General features: G+C 42.3%; 1 protein-coding gene across 1 annotated transcript in view; it reads right to left on the bottom strand.

Moving 5' to 3' along the window:
* Positions 1–20,212, bottom strand: part of LOC115137077 (forkhead box protein P1-B-like) — a 119,590-nt gene that overhangs the window by 31,342 nt on the left and 68,036 nt on the right. Inside the window, 3 exon segments of the mRNA XM_065027697.1 lie at positions 4,429–4,579; positions 8,077–8,166; positions 8,401–8,538. Of these exon segments, the coding sequence (XP_064883769.1) occupies positions 4,429–4,579; positions 8,077–8,166; positions 8,401–8,538 (379 nt within the window).

Genomic DNA, 20,212 nt, shown 5'->3' with positions numbered 1-20,212 from the left:
AAGTGGCCCTTTCAAGAGCCAGATCGTAATACAAAATGCTTAGCCTTAATTTATTCCTGTTGTGGAAAATAACTGTGAAGTGAAGATCTCAATACGATCAGCAAAAATATTTTTAATTTGATAAGCTACTGAAGATTTTAATTATGCTCGTAATGGAGAACATTGGCCTAATGAGGCGAAGGACTCTGGAGAGACACAGGGACTAAGAACTGTGAAATGAGTCTGATAGGATTGCTGTAAATTCACACTAGATCGTTTGCATATCAAAGAGCAGGAAATGATTGCAGGACAAATCAATAACCTTTCCACGTTCCACAGAGTGTCTTTCCTCATTCAAATATTTTAACACGCTCTCCTATATTCTGCCTGGGCTGTATTCATTCATTCATTCACTCACCTCACTCACTCACTCACTCACTCACATTCTTTGACGTACCTTAATCAAAGGACACAGCCCTGACAGACAAAACATGCCAAAATGTTCCTGTTTGCACAAAAGCATGCTAATCCTTCGGTTGTTGCTTCTCACTTGTCTTATTAAAGTCTCGTTGTTGTTTTGATGGTGGGAATGATCCTTGGAGGGAAAGTTTTCCATGATGATGATTTGTCTGGATGGGGAAGGTCACTGGTGGAGTGAGTATCCTGTGCTTCAACAGTGGGAACAATCATTTCCCCCCCACTTGGTGCCCAGTGACAGTGGGCGATGTATTTTTAGCCTGTGTGGCTGACAGGGTGGCCCACTATCCCTCAATTACCAGCCAGTCCTGGTGACCCCGACACCACTGTTTACTCAGATGAAACAGGTCCCATAGACTCCTCTGATGAGAGGGGTAACGGACTGGGACCAAGCTGTCTCCTTCCTAACGTACCCCCTTATTTCTCTCCCACTCTATCCCCTGGCCCCATGTCCTTCTGTTATTAAACTACCATGTCCTCATTGGATCTCTTCAAACCGAGGGTTGTTCATAATGACACCATAAATGACAATAAAATGTAATGCTATGAAAATCTCAAAACAGTATTGTATTCTATGTTTGGACAAACAGCTTTCTATTTTTCCTGAGACGTTAGCATCTGATTTCTATGGTAAACATAGGAACACTGGATCTCTTAAAACCTTTTTTGTATCCCCAGTCCGTCCATTTTAAAAATGCAGGATTGGTTTATCCTCCATTTTCCCATTTTTCAACAATGCTATTCCACTCATTATAGGTTGGAAATACAGACAAGCACTTTAAAAAATGTATGTTGTTGGGACACTTGATTGATCACCGGCCTGGCAACTCAATTTTACCTCTGCAGGTAGCTCTGGCATCCAGACAGGCCGAGCTCTTCAACCTTTTCCTGTCCTTGTACCTCCGTACCCAGGTGACCATGTTCAAGCAAGCAGAAAGTTGATTTAACGTTCATAATGACATCAGTTGCAGGCCATCATCCGCAGAATAAAAAATAGCCCCTATCCTCTGGGCTCTTTCAACTCTGCTGTTGCTTTCCACACAGAGCCAATACCATGGGGGGGACGGTGACACCACTATTAGTTTATTGCTCCATCAGGCGGAGACCTCTGGTGCACCCCTGTTTATGTTCCTGTAATCACTGGCCTAGTGATATGCACCCCTTAGGCCTAAAATATGTTACCTCCTAATGCTGTAGGAACTATTACCAATGTCGCGCTGCTGGCCAAATCAATCACTGACTGGGGGAGCGTATTACCTGCCGCTGTCCCTGATGTCGCGCTGCTGCACTAAGAGCAGCTTCATGCTTCGCCACATTCTTTGCTTTCATATTACCGACAAATTTGTCCTGTCACTGTCCCATTGCCCTCTCTTGGACAACTTAACTGATGTTCTCCAGTGATGAGAGTTCAGTCTGTTACATCGCCGCCTGGGAGGCCACAGGGCCTCAGAATACACTTTAGCCAATCAGGGCAGGCGCAGAGAGGGGCAAGCAGCGATACACACGCGCACACACACACACACACACACACACACACACACACACACACACACACACACACACACACACACAACCTGGTAGCTGCACCTGGGAGAACAGAGCGGAGCGAACATTGCCGTCTCACTTGTGCTCCACAGGTCAAAAGGAGAGGCTTTTGGGGGAAGGAGGGGAGGGCAGCGCTGGATCAAATGTATATTTATGGGAGTTATATCCTCCCCAAACACATTATTGTAATTTATAACAGATACTGTCTGACCGCTTCCAAGACTTTGAACATTAATGTCAAAAGAATTTACCGCGAGAGAAACAAATGAAGGTTCAGATAAAGAGAACAACTGATTGTCATCCAAATAGCACTCTTCAAGCTTCTACTCATTTACTTCCTTCACAGTTTGGTATTAAATGATAACTCAACGTAATTCTTCATGTCAATTTGTAATGAAAATGTCTCTATCAACAATTCCAGTAAGGATCAGACAAAAAAAACACAAATAAAATAAACCATGTTATATATACATGTTACATTTTTTCAAAGTATGAAAAGACACGCCTACAGGGCTGTTCAAATCCTTTTTGTGACGTGTATAATCTCAGATCACCATGAACGCATATGTGAGAGCACAATACAATTATGACGTCATGAGAGATTGAATTGGTCAAATAATTTGATTTTGACATCTGAATTTTGAATAAAAGGGAAATAAGGCTGATCTGTCTGATCATCGCCTCAGTGTATAAAAGTCATCCTAACATATCGCCTCAGTGCAAAAGCATTATCACCTAGGTCCAAACAGAGCAGCAAAACTCATCATTAGTGTTGCAGTGACGCTGACAACTTGCTGAATACTGTAGATGAGATCTTAGCTCCCGTAGGTCTTGGCTACTGACGCATGAAAGAGTTCATTGACGTGAGAAACAGAAAGGTCATCAATAACTTCAAACATTCAAGCAGAACTTACGTAGAATAGGAAGGGAAACTCAGCCTGATGTTAAGTGTTTTAACAGCTGTCTTCCCATAGAGTTTAACCACCAACGGTTTCCAAGGGCTTCCAAACGAACCAACTGTGCGGTAAGATTCAATTCCTCATTTCAGTTTGTATAAATAATAACAAAGAGAAACGATACCGTATTTGTATCTTAAATTGTCATCTGACAAAATAGGCTGAACAAACAAAGAGTGTATGGTTACTGTATCCTGTTTGAGATGGCTTAGAGGTATTTGATGACACCATGCATAAGCAAAGAGTCAACAGGATGTCCAGTAACTGTTGTGCAATTCCATAAAGAACAGCAAGCTGCCATATCGTTAGGGCAATACTTTACTCACAGGGCGTGTGTTTGCCAGATATCCGACACGAGGTCATTCGTAAACGTACACTAAGAGCACATTGGTGGTCCCCGCCTGTGCCTATGGCAATCATCTGCCAGTGGATGAGTGATTCCATACAGTCCAAACAATAACATGACTGAACAAACCCTGTTTTGGTTTGCTTATTACCTAAGCTCCCCCACCCTTCCCATTTTATGGCCTTATCTTGTTATTTCAAAACTGTTTGTCTTAGTGTGGAATGAATAGTCTATGTCATGTTCCAAAACGCTATGAATGAGTCTTTGTCATAGGGCTGCTCCTTAAGAAAATATTAATAAACAAATTAAGAAATAAACTTCCTGGCTTAACAACAACTATTGACTCACACCACCATACCCTTATGGGAGATTTCACAATAAGAGGTTCAGTGGCAGTTTAGTAACAATGGTTCCACTAGGTCAACACCCAGTATGATGATGCCATTCTAAGAGAAAAGGTATGAATGGAGAGTCAAGAGACAGGAGAGGGGGAACCTATACACCATGACAGTCACACGGGAGGAACACAAGGGGGGTAGGTGGGAAACACTTCTAAAGAGAGTTGTATACTGAGAGTTGTTTTCAACATAGTTAATCAGCTTCTACCCCCAAGCCATAAGACTGCTGAGAAATTAATCAAAGGGCCACCGGACTATTACATTGACACCCCTCCCTTTGTTTATTATCTATGCATAGTCACTTTACCCCTACCTAGATTAACAAATTACCTCTACTAACCTGTACCTCCGTACACTGACTCAGTACAGGTACACCCTGTATATAGCCTTGTTATTGTTATGTTATTGTGTTACTTTGAATTATTATTATTATTATTATTTATTTTTTTACATTAGTTCATTTTACTTTTTTTAACTTCTTGAACTGCACTGTTGGGCTTGTAAGTAAGCATTTCACGGTAAGGTCTACACTTGTATTCGGCACACGTGACAAATAAAGTTTGATTTGATACTGTAGTCAAGGCAGATGTAGTATAATATTTCATTGGAGTGAAGTGAGTCTAGGGTATTTTAGCATTTGTGTGTTTGTGGGGGGGGACTGTGGAGGGGCAGGTGTAATCCCCTGTGTGAAGGTGTGCTGTACAGTACAGTAGAGTAGAGCACTGACCCTGAGTGAGCGAGTGCAGGGGCAAGGTGGTCTGTCCAGGCTGGATGGTGAGCAGGCCTTGTCTCTGGAGGTTGAGCAGGTGCTGCTGCTGGAGCTGTTGGACCTGCATGAGCTGCTGCTGGAAGGCCAAACGCTGGGCCTGCTGCTGCTGCTGAGGAATACACACACACACACACACACACACAGAGACACACCATCAGCAAACACACAAACAGGACATGCATGCCCCAGAGCAAACAAAAAGTACATTATTTTCATACTGTTTTGGACTGTACATATTGATTGAACACAGAAGCATGCAAATTCTAGTGTGTGTTCAAATATAGTGTAGGCATATGATCCAGTGGACAAACACATGCTGATCATATAGGGCATCCTGTATGTCTGAACAGTTGTGTGCTTTTACACACATTATGTTCTCTCAAACAGGATACAGTATGTTTGCTCACACGAAAACACACACCTTCTCTCAAACACACACACACACACACACACCCAATCGAACCACCACATACACACTCACACATTCAACACACTATGTAGGTTTGCCTGTGCACACTTAAGACAGGTACAGTATGCATCCCTCTCTCTTTTAATTAACGAGGAGTCAGGAGGCAAATGACAAACAATGAAACAACATAGTTAATCATTCATAATAAGAGCCACAGGATTTTAATTACACCCATTCATAATTCAGCAAACAACGTGTGACTAAATCAAAGTGTTTAATAGCCACACCAGCTAGTCTCACAACTCTCTCAGGCGCAGCACTGAGCTTGAGGAGGGGTTTCTTCCCCCCCAGTGCAGCAAGTTGATTTGAATCATAGAGCGAGTGAAGAACATCTTGTTCATCTTACAGGACTATGACTACATATAACATTCTGGGAAAGCCAGAGACTCTTTTTCCTCGGTCTAGAAAGTGAAAAGTGTAAAGGGAAGGAGTAGAGAGAGAGAGGAGAGAGAGAGAGAGGAGAGAGAGAGAGAGAAAAAGAGAGAAAAAGAGAGTAAAAGAGAGAAAGAGAGATGTGGTATAGTGTAGAACAATAAAAAGAAGGAAATGATCTAATATCCCTAATCTTCATTGAATCAAAACAAATGGGGAGATGTTTAGATAACAGAGGAGGGGAGAGACTGGACATTTAACCCTACCATTAACCCCAGGCTCAGCTTCACCATCAAAATATGGATTATTATTCCTTAAACAACAACTGGAGATAACGATCAATCAAGACAAAGCTCACCTTGTTATTTTTTCTCTGACAGATAAGGACAGCCAAACAAAATAAGCCTGGGAGAGGGCAGGATATTAGGCTGTATATGAGTATACAAGGCCAATTGTCAAGGGGGGGGGGGCATTAAAAGCAACCCGGGCTGCCAAGCTGTGTACCACACCCTGTTACCAAACACAGGATACACCACTTTGTTTACGTCTCACAATTGAGCGCATACAAAAAAAGGTCTCGGTGCAACACTGCTGTCAGGTCACCGGCCTGCGACTCAGAAACCGCTGAAATAGCCTGATAAAATGCCCCCGGTCTGCCTGGCAAAGGTCTGCCGGGCTTCCTTTCCCCTCCCCTCGTCTCCCCACGCCCAGACTCTGCTCCACAGCTCAGTAAAAATAAAGGTCTGAACACACACACACACAGTACTGTACACTACACTGGTCTGACGTGGAGAGGCCTTCTCATTACGTTAGTCTGATCAGGATTATGTCGTGTCATATTCATGGTCTACCACTTAAGCATGGGCTAGGTGAGAGGGTGTATTCATGAACACCTATTTCTATGGTTTATGTTCTAAACTATACGGAGCATATTTGATGAAGAGCTCACTGAGGTTTCAGTGTAATTAATTAGTGATTCAGCTGGCGTGTGATTCTTCCCATCTTCCCTTTCTTGTTTGTTTTTTATGGTGTTCCTTTTTCAGTACAGTGTAAGAAGTTTCTTGTGTCTTCAATAGGACTCTTCTCTGCACTGTAGCTCCCGTCTGTCTGACAGCATAAGACAAAGATGCTAATGGTACTACGGGGGCGGGAGTTCACAGAGAACAATGTCTTTCATCAGTGCCCTAAATAAATATAGGGTGGCTTTTAAAAATGGGAGAAATTAAATGAATTTAACTTGCGCCCCATCAGATTTCTTTCTTGTGGTCTCATCAGCTGACAGCAGCTCCTGTGCTCTCCCAGCATGCAGACACATTAAAACCCCCAGCTCAATAGACCAAATAAGAGGTTAACAAGAAGTGGCACGAGGGAGAGAAAAATACAGGCCCTGACAATTGATACAGAGTGGCAGTGGCAGCTCTTTATTGTCAAGCTTCAAATATAAAGTTAAAGATCTTTGAAAAACTAAATTTTGATGTCTTTAAAATAAAAGAGGCACAAAGCAACAACAGGGGGTTATTGTCTGCTAGCCACGGGGGAGTCGCGGCACAATTCTTATTCTGTGTTTTGATGGCTGCAGCAGCTAGAAATGCGATTGGTTGGGGGCTACATCGGAGAGCAGAAGGAGAGCCTCTCGAGGCTGCATCCATTTCCTGTGATCATACATAACATGCTTCAAAAAAAATTTTTTTTTTTTTTAGGCTCCTTTCAGCTGATCAATTGCACCTCCTTCTGACTAGCACCCCCTCCCTCTCCACCCCCCAGTTTGAGTCATGTGTACATCAGATGCGACTTGGTGACAGGCCCTATCTGAGGCCGAGGAGCTCTGCTGTCACGTTGATTTATGGGAGCATCACACCACAACTTGTCCAAACTGAAGCCTGCAGTTCATTAATTAGAGAGCTGGGACTTTGAAGTCGGTAGCTCAGACAGTGTGTGTGTGTGTGTGTGTTGTGTGTGTGTGTGTGTTTGTTCATTCACGCTTGCGCGCAAGCGTGCGTGTGTTTTTGATATTTGGCTTAATTTAGATCCTTTTTCCTTACCCTCCCCAAACGTGGCTCTCAGACGAGAAGAGAGAGAAAATTCCTTGATTGTCTTTGAATTTCTTTTGACCGCACAATAATCATTCTTTTGTCCAGAGTGATGCCTGTATCCGCGAGGCATTAACACGCATTGAGCCACCGCTGATGAGCCAGGGGGAGGAAAAAAAGAGCGTGGTGAACAAGACTGGGAGCGGTCCTCTGCACTGATATCACACAATTACCTGCATTCTCTCCCATCGCTGTTTCCATGCTAATTACCGAGGAAGCTTTTCTGATTCATAGGCCCTTTCTTTTCCCCTTCCTTTTGATTATTGGCTACAAGGGGGCTCATATGAAGGGCAAACTTTGTTGTAGGACACTTGTTTACTCGAGAGAAAAGAAAGAAAAAAAAAACTGCACAAACATTATTTTCACTGCCTGAGCAGCAATATGAGCCCTGGAAGCAGAGGAATCATCACTATTCTTAGTTTATAAAGTTATTACTGGTATTGACCCCGAGAGCCTGACATGCTAATCAGAAGCACGAGTGATTCTTTTTTCTGTATCTCTTCTTCTGCTTAAAAACCACAGCCTCTGAACAAATGGCGAGAGGGAGAGAGCAAATGCCTTCCGTGCTCTGCACTTTTCTGAGGCTCTTACTGCCCGGGGCACCATGTGCGTTGAGTAAGGCGGCGGCGGCGTGCGGTGGTGCTGATGGTGATGATGTCCGCGTAGTGAGCCTACCTCTTTACTCTGCGTGCCCGCATGCTGCTGCTGGAGGAGCTGGAGGTGGAGCTGTTCCTGCTGCTTCTTGTAGAACTCTTGGAGTTGCTGCTGAAAAAGACATGGGAGCTACGTCTGAGTGAGAGCTCGCCAACCAATCAAACCATCAGGCCCACTGCTAAACTCAGCAGTTGGCCCGTGGGATACTTGATACAGCCTCGTGTTCAGAGGGAATGCTAGCGCCCTGACGATCTTTCCCTTTTATATTGGTAGTTGTTGTGGGGATGTTGATGTGTTCTATGTACTGTGTGTGTGTGTGTGTGTGTGTGTGTCCTATGCGTTCACCTGTTGTAACATGAGTGCCTGCTGCTGTTGCAGGAGCACCTGGAGCTGCTGAGGGCTCAGCACCTGCTGCTGGAGGATCTGCTGCATCCGCTGGGGAGTTATTACCTGGGGTGTCATCATAGCCACTGAGACTGGAACCTATAAGAGATACACAGAGGAGACATTAAGGACAGATCAGTCACTAACCTGGTCTATGAGAGAGAGAGAGAGTGGTACAGCAAAAGACAGACATGGCCAGGAAACATGCTTTATAGGATTAGATGACCACAGCAAAGAAAGGGAACTGGAGGACAAGCTTGTCACTAGTTAACACAGCCACAAAGTCGAAATGATGTCTAAACCCCACCTATTGCTACAATTTCTATTCTTAAATACTGCTAACCTTATGCCTAAGCATAAACGTAAATGAAATGTTCTCATTTTTATGATATAGCCATTTTGACTTTGTGGCTATGGTAACTAGGGACAACCAGCAGAGATGGTAAAGACTACAGCAGGTCAACCAGACTAATTGTCAGGGGCTAGACACACTGCAACAGCTACTCAAAAGAGACAGCTAAGGATAGCCCAGCCTCTCAACCCCTCTGGTCTGTACTGGATAAATCACCAGGAGTGTCATCGCAGCTAGAGACGCTACACCCCCAGAGCTGTAATGACACGAGACAGCCAGGCCTGCAGTAAGCCTGTGGAGAATCTACTACAGGCTCCGACCTTGAGCAACAACAGCCCTCTCCAGAAACACACACCTAGCACACAAGGCTGTCCCAACATTTGATTGCTTCTGTTTTGATGCTTTCTCAAGCTGATCATTTGAGGTGATCTGCAAACAGCAGAACATGCAAAGATAGGCCACCCACTGTAGGCTACAATACATATCTTTGTACACATGAGAGCATTTCATTAGAATATTGTCAACAGCAATTTATCTAACGTACAAATAAAACGCTGGCACCGTGCCTCGAGGAGGGCTCACTCTGACACAGGCCCTTAACTAACTCCAACAAAAAGGTGTGAGTGGATGACTCTTCAAAACAAGTGATTTGTTATGACAATGAGTGAGCCCCACAGTTGTCAGGCTGCCTTAATTGCTCCGGCGGCATTGTGACTTCCCAGAGTGTCTGGATGCTGCCACTCATTGCTATGATGTGCGATACCATTAAAAGCCCCTTTCGCTGACATTTTAGTGACAAACAGCTACCGAGATATATTTGATAGCGTCTCACATTTGCAACTGTTAACATGCCGCACGGTGTGTGTGTGTGTGTGTGTGTGTGCGTGCGTGATAAAACTGTGCTCTGCGTCTCTGAGTCTAATGTCGCCCGGCTGATAGAGCGGACATTAGGGGTGACAGTCTGTCTTCGCCAAGGTTACCCAAATTGTACCGCGTCCTCATTGCTAATGACGGCCCTTTGAATTTTTCATGCATCTCTGAATGTAACGTAGCTGTTTAGAATCTATCTAGCAGGTGGGGTGTTCTCTGACACCTGCTGCATGCATATCACCGTATTCCTTTTCCAAATTGGAACATGAAACAAAACCAAAACGGGTCATAATGAGCAGCTTGTACTCCCACGGCGCTGGAAAGGGCAATAGTGTTAAACAGGACGCTGTGGCGCTGACGCTCTCTGTAAACTTCATCGAGGAGGTGCTCCGCGCTGCGTTACGCGATTAGAGTCATTTGGTCCTCCTGTAGGGGAAACTCGAGGAGGTTTTGCTCCACCCAAGACCCAAAGCACTTAACATCTCTCATTTTCAATGCGAATCGGTGAGAGGATGAAAATGCAATATTAATTCCTCCCGTATTACGTCTTAATATGCAGTTCGGCTTGACTTTTTCATATGGCTTGTCCTGTCATTTGCATAGCCAAGGCTCCCGCTCCTAATTTCACAGTCATTATACACTGATGTCCTTTTTTCTCAGCATCACTAATTTTGATGAACTATTTTGAAGGTCAACCAGGCAGCGTGTCTCGCTACAGTATAAGCCCTCTACGTGATGCGATAGATATAGGCCTGCCGTAAAATAAAAAAAGCCTCAGCACCACTGACAATTACCTCACACACCAAGGATAAATAATAATGGCTCTTCTTTGATGTTTTATATTAAATTACATGAGGGAAACGATCTACTTTAGATTTGACATGCTCTACTTTACGGGCAGTAAACGTAGCCAGGGTTATTTTCACATGTATTTAACCATTTTTATTATGCATCTTCAATAGTACATGTTTTATAGAGTCTAACATAGAGATCCAGTGTAGAGAAATAGAATTAACACAATATTTTAAACACTTTCACACTTAACTGACAATTCCATTACAAATTGCATTGGAATTTCATTCAATTAATTTCATTTAATTTTTTTTTTTCTTTTTTAACACCTTGAGCAGCACATCCTCTGGTTCAGGAAGCTTCACACCTCTCCCTGTCATGATTGCGGGGTCTGGTTCACTGTAACTACTGCTAGACACCCAGAGACGGCAGGCAGAGCCCCGGCAAGAGGCTATTACAGCTAACATTTTATTACCCATTACTACTGAGGTCATTAGCAGCGAGAGGGATTGTACGGTTCTTAACCTATTGATCATTGTAACTACTACCATTTAATCCTGTGTTGAATGAGTGAAAATCTGCCTAAGACAGGCGGCTATTGAGGGGAAGGGTGGGAGGGAGCACTTTAAGTGAAAAATATGGCCCTGGCTGGTGTATCATGCCTATTTAACACAAACACAGGACGCCAGTCTCCATTTAGAACACTCTCCATATGGCACACTCCCTTATCTCTGGTTAACATCAGGACTCCAGATGATTCAAAGAAATATATGTACATATAAAGAGAGTCTGAGGGACAATTCTCTGTCGGCCTGGTTAATTCAAAGAGGATAGGAGGGTTTATAGGAGAGTTTCTTTGAGCAGCTACTTGAACACCAATATGCGGGTGTGAAAAAGAGGACATTCTGGGCATGCCAGAAATAGATTACGTTTATGGATTTCAGTAAGGTGTGGCGCTCTGCAGGTGCCTCGCGTACATAAACATTCAAGCCTGGAACATTCTCACACAGCTGCAGAGTGACTGTAGGCAATACACCAGTGCAGGCCTGCTGGCCCACACACACACACACACACACACACACACACACACACACACACACACACACACACACACACACACACACACACACACACACGCGCGCGCGCAAAAACTGAAACATGCACACAAAGGCAATTAAAGTCCATATAGCATGTGAACTCACACATATAGTTAAACATGCAGTCCGGAATCTTTAGCACAACAAATTCGTGACATTGTACAAATTGGATTCATAACAAATCACATGAATTGCCCCTCCAAAAAACATGTGATTTATTGGCAGGACGTAACATATCATAGGAAATAGATGACAGAGAACACAATTGAAAGGCATAGTACACAGGGACCAATCATGAGCACCACCCTTCCATTGAATGGCTGAAATTATACAAAAGTTCTGGAGCATCACTTTATACAATATGTAACTACAATAATGTTAATAAAAAAATACTAAGACTATTATTATTATTATTTTTTAAATGTTTTATTTCCTGCTTTCAAAGATGCAAACAGTTTAAATTGTCACATATGCCACTGTCCAATGCAAACACAGCAGTAATACGGCTCCAGTGTAGCAGGCAGCGTCTGACGCCGTGCTGCCTGGAGAACAGAGCAGGAGCGTGTTCAGAGTGAAGGGAAGGCACAGCACAGAGTGATGGGAGCCTATGCTCTGGTTAGGACTGCCTCCTTCAAAAGACAGTAAGCCAACTTCTCTTTGTGCGCCACCGTCAAGAACAAGCACGGAAATGATATTCTAATGAGGAAATATTGGCCACACATCTAACGATGTCGGAAAGTCACTGCTTCGCACTTAATGAAGACCCTCTCCAACCAGCGTTATCCCCAGAAGGCAAAGGTCAAAGTGTGGTGAGAGAGAGAGAGAGCGAGAGCCAGAGCGAGAGAGAGAGAGCGAGAGAGAGAAAGAAAGAAGCAGATCCAGGCATAAGGCTAGCCACCCTCCCCCTCCTGGTGATACAGGGGCAATTAAGGAGAATAGAAAGAGGAAAAAGAGGCCAACTTCAATGAGACCATGGCTGATATTAAACTGGCCATGAAGGAACAGGTTAGATGAAAAGGAGAAAAAAAAATCTAACTTTTATATCTTGCTCCATGGTGTCATCTTGTTTTGTAAGGACATCAAATAGAATGTAGAAGTAGAAAATAACAAGCCCTTGAGAAATCATAGAACCCAGCCTGTTTGATGCTGTTGGTTTACCTTGTCCTGAGACATTGTAAAAGTAACGGCGCTCCGTCTTGAATAGCATATAATCTCGAGCATGAAAATGTCTCCGAAATGAGGATTTCATTGCATTGAAGTGATGCATGACATAATTAGTCCACGACAAGATCGGAATGACACATTTTTTCATGACTCGTTTAGGTTTATTGAAATATTGAAGGTGGGTAGCGGTATGGAGAATATGTCAAGCACATTTTCTCTGCTGGGAAAAAAGGGTCAATGAAAGAATATCTGTTTCTTACATTGTATTTATGGTGTATTTTTGTTTGTGTGTATTACTTTTATCTATCTATATATATGTATGTATATAAATATAATTTTTTATTACGAAACAATAACCAATGTATGAAGTCCCAGACTACATGCATGATGATGAACCCAAGGCAATAGAGCTACCCATCCTGGTTCAGTTAAGACCTACCTAATTCTTCTCTGTCATCCAAATTCAAGCTGCTTTAAAAAATGTTTACAGTTCAGATAAACAGGATAATCACAGTCACATATTCTCCCCATTTGCTATTTCTATTCTGCGAGGGGATCGAAACGATACGCAGCAACTGTAAAAACAAAACTCAAGATTGCATTTTAATTCACTTTTAAACCACAAACAAACACGTTTTCGGCAAAGCTGGGCCAGCGTTCCGTAAAACAAACAAACGATACAGAGCAGTGAGCGAGCCTCTTACCCCGACTATAACAGCTGAGCTGCGTGGTGTCGGCTCTTTCCCACACTCAGGGAGGCCTCCACTGCAGGTGCCCACTGCTGAGCACAGAGCAGGGGGCATGGTTCCCACCCTGACACACACACTATACACCGTCTCAGGAATTGAGAGGAACAGAGAGTATGCGTAATGTCTCTGCTATTCAAACAGTCATCACACAGCTAAATATGATCACCGGGGGCCATCTCCTGTAGTTGGCTGTAGTAAGAGTATATTACTTCATTAGAGGATCATTTCTTTCAGTGTATTCATGTTCCACTGTATTCACTGATAGAGATACATCTGTAGTGCACAAAAATGATGTGCACTAAAATGATGTGATATAACACAAATTATGACACTACACCTGTGTACAATTGTGCAAGTTATGCTTTGAAGTGAGTGACTTCTAAACTAACAATTCTAAACTCTGAAATCCAGCAAAGTTGATCACAAAACGTATTCATTTTTTAAATGAGGGTTCCAGTTTCCACTTTCACTGATAACATCTCACACGTTCTGGCATTTTTAGCCACACCCCCATATGTAGATTTTCAGGCACTTTACCAGGCAAGTTTGAGACAAGTTACAAAAATAAAATATGCAATGACAACTCTACTGCCTACAATAGCACCATTCACCTTGTCGTAGACCTGGCGCGTGCGTCCCCACCCAACACCAGAACCCCCTCTTCTGCTCTCTTCCCGAGTCCCTCTCTGTGTGTGATTTATGGTTTACCAGCTCAGCACCGTTACGCAACACTGCGTGCCTTCAGATGCATTATTTGAGTCAGTTGAGATTTAATTAAGATCACAGCCTTTAAAATCCCCTTCAAATGAAAATTTACCCAAAGACAATGCCTGACATCCTCATGCAGATTGTTTCCATACTCTGCACACCAGCAACGCAAACCTAATCCTTGTTTCCATGGCGGCAGACAAGGGGCCACAAATTGTGTTGCTTTTTTTTTTTACGCCGGCTTGTGTTGTCGTCGTCTTTTGTGAGTCAGAAAAACCATGTGGCCAATTAATAATAATAAAAAGGGGAGAAGTCAGCAGCTGGCTTACAGTATGTGTGAAAGCCTTCCAGATATAAATCGAGATCCAACACATATGCCTCTGCTTATATCTGGGTACTGCCTACTGAATTATTCCACGACTACATTGACAAATAAAGCATTTATTTTGTTCTTTGAGGAGCCCAGCAGCAATCAACACAGTGTCACATAATACGTTCTAGTCGTCCAGGACAATTGGCAAATATAGGCTAGTTATGCTTTTCTTGACACCCATCACTGTCTATACACCATACAAATCACACTGTTAACTGACTATCTCTACCCATGAAATACATAACATCTTGACTTCATTCGTCTCTCTGAAATAGAGGCACGCTTTGAACGAGCGTGCTGAGCAGTAATGCACCTTGAAACTGAACAAAAGCTCTTTTCAAGTTAAAACGTTCCTCAATATCCAGTCAGCGGCAACAGCAGAGAGCAGCTGGTGGTTTTCTATATCACCGCTAAACTATTCCCCCTCACTCACTTCACACTGCAAAGCAGTGGCCAGTCCTGTAAAGGATATCCCAGAGCGCTGTGGGCTCTCTCTGCCCCCCCTCACCCCTCTCTGGGTACAGGGTAATATCTGGTTGCCTACAGTATGTCATGGTTTAGAAATGACAGGTGCTGGGCAGCCTCTCTCCTTGACAGGCCACTGGACAAATAGCGGCCCTGCCTGAAAGGGCTAATGCACTACTAATGAACAATAAATCAACTTTGATTACAAACTGTCAACCTAATCAGCTCGCACTCCAGCTCTCCCAAAATGCAGCCCCAGCCCGGCCGGTGCAGCTGCACAGCATTACGGTGCACACTGGTTGTTTAGACTTCACTTTCCTCACATCTAATGTGTACCTCCATCGGCCCCTCTCTGCCAGACACCTTCAGCCACCCTGCACTCTACCACCATGACACACGATGCTGCTGAAAACTCCCTCCCAACGCCAGGGCTCCTCAGACACAGTCTGGTGCTCAGTACAAACATGGCAGAGGGGGTAGAGGGTGAAAACACTAGCCTTAAAAGTGAGGAAAATGGGAGTCTTTTCAAAGCATGCATTAATATATTAATTGAAAATGTCATTTTGGAAGACTCTGGAGGCTCTCACATCATTAAAAGTTAAACCAGCACCACAAAGTCAATAACTGTCTTCAGTCTAATACCTAAGGGGTGTTTTGTGGGGTTCAAATGTACCACCAGGGAAATAGGGGGAAGTTGGTGTAGAGAGGTTCAACTTCACCACTCATTTCTATTCCCCACCCCCTATACAACACACACGCGTGGGCACACGCACACACAAAACTTTTCAGGAAAACTGTCGCTGCTGACATTTACAATGATTGAGTCGGGCTAAAATGGTTACGTAGTGACGACGTCAAATGTAGAGTTATGCCTCCCTCTCCCTTAATTTCAAGTGACAGAGTGAGGAGAGGATCAACTCCCCCCCCCATCACCTCACTGCCTCCCTCTCTTGACAGGAACACTGTCGATAGCCCGGAGAGAGAGCCAAGTCTGAGCGGCACACACACACACACAGCTCACAAACACACACTGCTCAAAAAACACACACAAACTGTGAATATCTCATGTAACACTTTTACACTAAACAACAATAGCAAGCGCTAGTGAAGCTGAGGGCTACATGTACCTACTACACACAGATGTATAATATACTAAATACTAATATGTGATAAACAACTTCAAGTCTAAAATAGAAACATGCCATACTGCTTTTCCTAGAACATTCCATATTTCAACAACACATACTGAAGTACCAGATCCTGACTTTCAGGTTAGTACAGCGTCAGGACTGTAAACAAAACCAACACAACTGGGATATTTACTACAGAATACAGTATCTATAGGAGCAACTTCATGTGAAGTGAAAGTTAATGTAAAGCGTTAACTTCATGTAAAGTGTAACTAAATACACAAAACAAATAAACCAAACACTTAAACGTTTCATTTGTTGAAGCACATTTCAGCAAAAGGAAAATCTCGATCTCTGAATGACATCAGCAACTAACAGCAGGTAAACACATATCTTTAAAAACACAGCTTCTCCCCACAAATCACACATGCCTGTAGTGTAACAGCCTTCGGGGCAAGCCTGTACTCTGTCCCTACCAACGGAACACACTAAAACCTGGATCTGTTCTCCCCTTAAACAAACTGCATGATAAAATGAACCAATTACAATGATAGAACAACAACAGATAGACAAAAGCCCTCTTTTCTTTTCCCTGGACAAATTAAATTGTCAAGTTTTACACAAGAAAGCTGGCAAAATTGCAGAATCAATCATATTGACAAACCTGACAAACTCCATTTAGCTGGCAGGGTAAACAGAGAGCTGGGCCGTGCAGTGTGGAGTGGAGCGGAGAGGAGCACGATGGAGAGAGAGAGAATGAGAGGCAGGAAGGCAGGCAAAGAGGCAGGCGGACACTGCTGTGCTGTGTCGTCTCCAGCCTTCCTCGGGATACAGACAGATTGCACGCACAAGGTTGCTCCCTGGCTGACAAGATAAAAAACTATCCAATCAACCACGCCCTTCTCCACCAATCACAACCAGCCCCCTAAATATAATCAATTCAAATGGCCTACACAATAGGGAGCCTAAGGCCGAGCTGCAGGTGAAACCATGCCTTTGTGTGGGGCCCCTTTAAAAAAAAAAAAAAGCCACAGTTGACGGCTGTTAACCCTTTGACCCATGCTGAAACTCCGGCCGTGCTATTGAAACAATGGACGTCTAAAGAAAAGAGGCCCTTTAATTAAACAACAGATAAGTAAACACAGCTATCCAGCTGAAAGAAAGAATCTAGCCTGCTTTGAGACGCTTTATTGTTCTGGTAAATGGAATTGTTTACAGCACCAGGACAAAGGGACAAACTCATTTTATATTCTGACAACAAACAATTGAGATGCTTTGTTGTTTATTTTTTAAATATATATTTTTTGTGGACAATAACCATACACAAACATTTCAGTCTAAAATAAATGCTTTTTAAGTGTGTAAATGTGTTGTTTGTTGAATATTTTTGTTTCGTTATTTAAAGTTTGTGTGTACTTAGTAAGAAATTGACCCTGTCACCACTTTCTTTTTCCAGGGGATTGAAAAAAAATTGTTGCCCTTTGTGTCTAAATTGTAAACGTAAGCAATAAACTCGATGTACTCTTTGATGACACTACAAACTACTAAAACCACTTGTCCTAATACTTCACTACACAACAGATGGTACTACCTTTGGTAGTATCACTACTACTTAATCATGATAAGAAGAATTAGCTGTCATAATATCATCAACACCCATGTGCACCTAGTATATAAAAGATGAAACAGGTGAACAGGACTCTGCCCCCTACTGGATATGTATGAACTGCACAGGCGAGCGATAATAGAATTTGAAAACATGTCTACATGTATTTTTCCTGGTTTTGAAATAATGATATTTAAGCCGTGATAAATATGTCTGTATTGTCTGATAATACACTTAATCAATTCAAGCCTGTTTCAGATGAGCCATAACTATGGAATACTTCAGACATGAAAATAATCCTCTAAAATCAGGATTAACACGTAACTCAACTAATTACCATGTCAATAAAGCACAAAAAAAAGAAAAACATGGCCATAACAAAACTGCTCATATCAACGTCTATAAAAGTGTGTCTAAGGATGAATGCTGATGGAATACATTCCGGTCCACAAATCCACTGGTAAACCAAACACAGCCCGTACTCAACAATCCACTGCCTTCATCTGCTAATAACTAACAAGCTTTGCTAAGACGGGTGACCTATATAAATTATTGACTGGGAAACCTCAAGTGTCAAAAGTGACAATTCCAATACATATCTTAGTGAATAATTAAGTAGAAGAAAAAAAGCTCTTTATTTTCTTTCACACACACACACACACACACACACACACACACACACACACACACACACACACACACACGCACACAGTGGTATCAGCTCTGGGCACACTCTTCTCCCCAGTATCTCCCTGGAGTTGCATGTCGGCATATTCTCAATGAAACACCTTCTTAGCAGTAATAGGTCACTGTTCTCATTTCAATTCTCCCAAAGGCCTCATGATAAATTTAGCAGATATACAGTTCAACCCTCCCCTTTCTCCCCCTCCCACTCTACTCTTCTCATCCTCTGCCTGAGCCTGCACTGTATACAGTAATTACACATATGTAACGATGTGATACATATAGATTTTTACAAACACATTTTTATCAACACAGAGGATCATCAATATCCTTGAGCTTTCAGTTTTATGCGTATGACACGGTGAGGAAATGACATAATAAAATACTCAATTTCCTGCCTGAGTTACAGTGAAAGTATGAGTTAACGTCTGGTGTTCTGACTAGGGATTTGTTCTGGGGTTAAAGACGACGACACAGTTCACGTTACACATCTCCTATTAATAAACAAAGTGGGAGAATACATTCCTTCTAAGCCATATCAACATTGGTATAATACATACAGTATCTAGATATATCTAACTCATTTTACAAGTCAAATAAAAATATCAACTGTATACAAAAACTTTTTCCTTATACTGAAAAAAAAAAATGTGTAAACTTAACTTTAATCATGAGAAAGCAAACATGGTTTGGTTCCCTCTTGTCTGAGAAAAGTAAATCATTGTTTACAGATCCGGGGGCCGGGTGCACCAGTTGGTCACAAGTGGGTCGTAACTTTACGTCCAATGTAAAATGTGATCTATGCCAATTATACATGTTGCAGGCTTTTCAAGAGAGAAAAGTGGGCAATAGTACTGTTTGTCCATCTTGAGATGATGTAGCCTCAAAATAGACAGAACTAATGAAACCTGTCATTCATTTTCGCATTTGTGTCAATAAGATTTTACATCTAACTACGATGTTTTGTGCAGTATTTCTCACGTGAAAACATTTGCATGAAAATAATTTGTCTCTCGATGAATGACAATAAAAAGTTAATTGAAGATTCGTTACTGTTGACCAATCACCAACGAAGGGGCGTAGACTTCATCTGCTGACTTCGAGCGAATAAACCTTTGCCGAAGACGAAAACTAACTGTTTAGGATGGGAATACGGACTCCTTTAGTCACGCCTGTTTAGGGTTGCAAAACTACTGGTAATTAACCAAAGTTACCAGAACTTTCGGTAATTATGTTAATTAAAAGTTAAACTGGACTTGAAAAACAAAACATTTTTATTCATATATAATATATTTTTTTTTATATCTGTGTCCATATTGTCCACGAGTGTTTAGTGGATAGACCATATTGAAAAAAGCATCTAAAATCAACAATGGCATTATTTTCAATTAACTCTGCAACTCTCCAAATATTGTATTTTTTCACAATTGCCACCGATTTGGCGCCAAAACATTTACAACAAAGACATATTATTGACATAATATAAAGGATATTTCATGCTGAAACCCTCATATTAAACACCAATGGTATTCCCTAAGTGGATGGTTTTTATTTAGGATAATGTTTTACAGCTTTGTCATTCTACTTATTTGATTATTGTATATATTTGACATGTGAGAAGGTATATATTTGACATGTGATAAGGCTACACAGAGGGCCAGAGATAATTACAGACACCCCAAAAGGCCACTAGATGTCATGTGATAAAATTCCCCCCAAAAACTTAAGTTACCAAACTTCTAGTAGTTTACTGGTAAACTTTGAAAGTTACCAGTAACCTATG

This window comes from Oncorhynchus nerka, linkage group LG2 (assembly GCF_034236695.1).
Source record: "Oncorhynchus nerka isolate Pitt River linkage group LG2, Oner_Uvic_2.0, whole genome shotgun sequence".
Taxonomy (NCBI): domain Eukaryota; kingdom Metazoa; phylum Chordata; class Actinopteri; order Salmoniformes; family Salmonidae; genus Oncorhynchus; species Oncorhynchus nerka.
This window is presented reverse-complemented; position numbering and strand designations above follow the sequence as displayed.